This window comes from Malus domestica, chromosome 16 (assembly GCF_042453785.1).
Source record: "Malus domestica chromosome 16, GDT2T_hap1".
Classification (NCBI taxonomy): Eukaryota; Viridiplantae; Streptophyta; class Magnoliopsida; order Rosales; family Rosaceae; genus Malus; species Malus domestica.
In genome coordinates, this window is record NC_091676.1 from 11,171,530 (window position 1) to 11,175,000 (window position 3,471).

Below are 3,471 nucleotides of genomic sequence, written 5' to 3' on the forward strand. Positions count from 1 at the left end.
GCAGAAAAGAGGTGCCACAACCCCCATTTGAAGAGAAGAAAGGAAGGTGATTTTCTTTCTTTGTTAGTACTCACTCAATCAAAGTTGTATTTGTGTATTAGCTTTGAGCTTCGTATAGAGAAGAAATTATTCATTATATTTCTCTCTATTTGTTTCTTTGGTGTGTGTGAGCTATTGGTTGTATTGGGGTTTTGGGTTGTGAGCTTGCCAACACTTTGTAAACTCCCATTTGATTGATAGTGGATTATTGGGTGAGCTCCTACTACTCCGAGGACGTACTCTAGTTACACGGACTGTTGAGGAACCTGGTTAAAATCTTGATGTCTTTTATATTTTGTTCTTGCATTCCATTTGATATATTTCCTGCGGGTTAGCTTGAGTTAGTTCCAACGGGTTTGGTGATATCCTAGCACAACAGTATATACAACAATATTCGGCCTAAATCCCTCGCAAATCATCCGCTTCCACAAGTCAAGAGGTTCGTGCACTCTCCCTTCCACAAAGCAACCCTTTATCAAGAAAGCATAGGTGTGAACATTAGGGCTGCATCCTCTCACGAACATTTGAGCCAAAACCGCAAGAGCAGACTCAACGTTCCTCGTATCATTGATCGTATTATTAATTTTCGAGTATGTGATAACATTACCACTTATTCCCTTATCCACACCATTTCAACCAACAACTCCGAAGCCTCCTTATAATCTTACACTCTTTGCACACCCCATTCACCAATTCATTATAAACAAGGACAATGAGATCAATCCTCAAGCAAGCTCCCTAGCTTCCTCCACCTTCCCCCGTCTACACAATGCCAGACACTACAGTCGTATAGCTCACAGCATCCGGCAAACAGCCCTTCTTTGACATTTCAACAAGACATTTGCGAGCACCATCCACCCTATCGTTCTTACACATTGCCTTCAACAGAATGTTATAAGTATACACATTTGGCTCCATCCCCATCCTTCTACATACTCCTATATATCGGATTAATCAGCTTATGACAACGATGATATAGAAGACGGGAAACAAGGAAGGGTAGAACAACTAGTGTAGGAAAAACAGGAAGAATTAGAAAACTTAGGGCAGAGAAGTGAGAAAGAGAACCTGGAGGCGGGTCACGATTTGTGGTCAAGACGTTTGTGTAACGTTTAAAACAATAAGTTAAATTTAAGTGGATGGTAGCATATTAAAGATTTGTTTGGATTTATGTCTCTTAGTTGATCTAAATTTAAATATATTAAAACTATTGATCTGCTACTTAGTATTACGGTTTAGTGCTATTTCTCTTCACTTGTAAGTGAGAGGGCTTAGGTTCGAATCTCACCAAAAGCAAATTTGAACCACATTATTGGTAACTCATTGTGAGGCTAAGCCCATCTCCTCTCCTTTAGTGTAGATAATATCTTTTTTTTTCAACAACAAAACATGTTGATTTCATGCTTGGTGCTTTTATTTATCTATATATATAAAGTGAACACCCTAAAATGGTAAAACATTTGAAATACCATAAATTTCCCTTTAAGAATTTCATAAATTACAATTGAACCAAGAGAAGCTAAAGTATTTAACCATAATTTTATTTTGAATGAATTTAATATTTCAAATTATAGAGAGAAAAAAAAACAAAACCTCCCACGTTAGTAGGTGGTTTCAAGTCATTAATTCATTTCTTTTTTTTTAATAATTTTTTTAAAATATGTAAATTAATTATTTAAATAAAAAAAATATAAAAAGGCCAATTGCCATACGCATATGCGTGTGGCAAGAGGCTAGTAATAATTAAAGGAAGAGAATAACTTCCTGCTCAAGTAATACAAAGTCTAATAACAAAGATCTTTTAGGTCCGATTCCTATATTATAGCTACATAAAATTTACACAACTACACTGTGTGAAATTTTACAACATGGCATATAATATCATAGGCTAGATATTAAATGGTTTTAGAAATCTCTAAATCCGATTCATAAAAACTTGTATCGTGTATATCATAAAATAAGATAAGACCTAAATAAGTTTAGACACAAAATTAACCAAATTGCTAACACTCTCAAATTAAGTTTGGTCATATCATATATGTAGGACACATCTGCATCAGTGAGTCTCGATATCGTGGTTAACTTATATGTGTGAAAGGATTTGTTTGTTGCCGAACTATTTAAGGTATGTCAAAGTGAGAAATGAAACTTTGTGTACAACTTAAAGGTAGAAGATGATACTCTTAAAACAACTTTACAATACCAATTCTCCTCAAATGATAGAACTAGAATGATAAGTTTTCTTAACATCTAATCCACCTCTCAATTTCCTCCAAATGAAAAATTGAATATAATGAGTAGTCCATTCTATCCCATTATTGAGACACAATGAAGCGTAATTAACATTACTTGAAAAGAAACTTCTATTTTATCTATTTGACTTCATATTCGTAAAAATCCAAATATTAATACTTGCTAATATTCTATCCAAACGATTTCGATCATTAAAAATATGACCTAAAAAGGTAAATTGTAGCAAAATTTTCAACATGAAATCGTTGTTCTCTTAAAGAATCATCAGCCACGTACACCCAGCGTGCATGCAAAGACAGATGTTCTCAATCTCATGAGATTTTTCTTTCTTATTTTTTTTTAAATGTGCATTAAACTCATGAGCTCATCAGAATGCTCTATAAATGACCATGTCCATCCCACTGAGACACGCTCAAAACTGTAACAAACATGGCTACATTTGCTTATGCCACTACAGCCACCGCCATTGCTGCCTTCTCCATCCTCCTCCCACTGTCTTACTCATCCGAATCGATTTTGGACCACCACCACCACGACACCTCCTCCTCTGTCACGCAATCATCTTTTGGAGTTTCCTTTGAATTTAGAGTATCTGGAAGCTGAGTTCTTTTTGTATGGTGCTTTCGGGCATGGCTTGGATACAGTTGATCCGAGCTTAACCCTAGGAGGTCCAACTCCCGTCGGTGCTAAAAGGGCACATTTGGACCACTTCGCTAGGGATTTCATCACGCAATTTGGATGGCAAGAAGTTGGACACTCGAGGTTAATCTTCCATTCACTTTTTATTTTTTCTTTCTAATTTATGATTTTCGTGTAACTTTTTCATTTCTTCAAGGACTGTTCTGCCATTTAGATTGGATAAAATAAAAAATAATCAAAGACAATAAATAGGGAGTGCATAGTTGAAAAATAAATATGCAGAAATCATTTATGTTTTACAAATACTACATAGTTAGAGCGTTTATCTAACAAAATTATATGTTTTTATTTTTTGTTTTTGTGCAGAGCTATTAAGAAAACTGTGAAGGGTTTCCCAAGGCCATTGTTGAATTTAAGTGCAGAATCATTTTCTCATGTATTTGATTCTGCATTTGGGAGTCCCTTAAATCCACCATTTGACCCTTATGCAAATTCAATCAACTATCTCCTTGCATCCTATCTCATTCCTTATGTTGGTCT

General features: G+C 35.2%; 1 protein-coding gene across 1 annotated transcript in view; it reads left to right on the plus strand.

The window, feature by feature from the left end:
* Positions 1 to 2,737: 2,737 nt before the first annotated feature.
* The window catches only part of LOC103425629 (desiccation-related protein PCC13-62-like), a 2,152-nt gene continuing 1,418 nt past the window's right edge, over positions 2,738 to 3,471 (plus strand). Inside the window, exons 1-2 of the mRNA XM_008363716.4 lie at positions 2,738 to 3,054; positions 3,298 to 3,471. The exon at positions 3,298 to 3,471 is cut by the window's right edge and continues 52 nt beyond it. Coding sequence (XP_008361938.1) covers positions 2,738 to 3,054; positions 3,298 to 3,471 — 491 coding nt within the window. The remainder of the gene's footprint in view (positions 3,055 to 3,297) is intronic.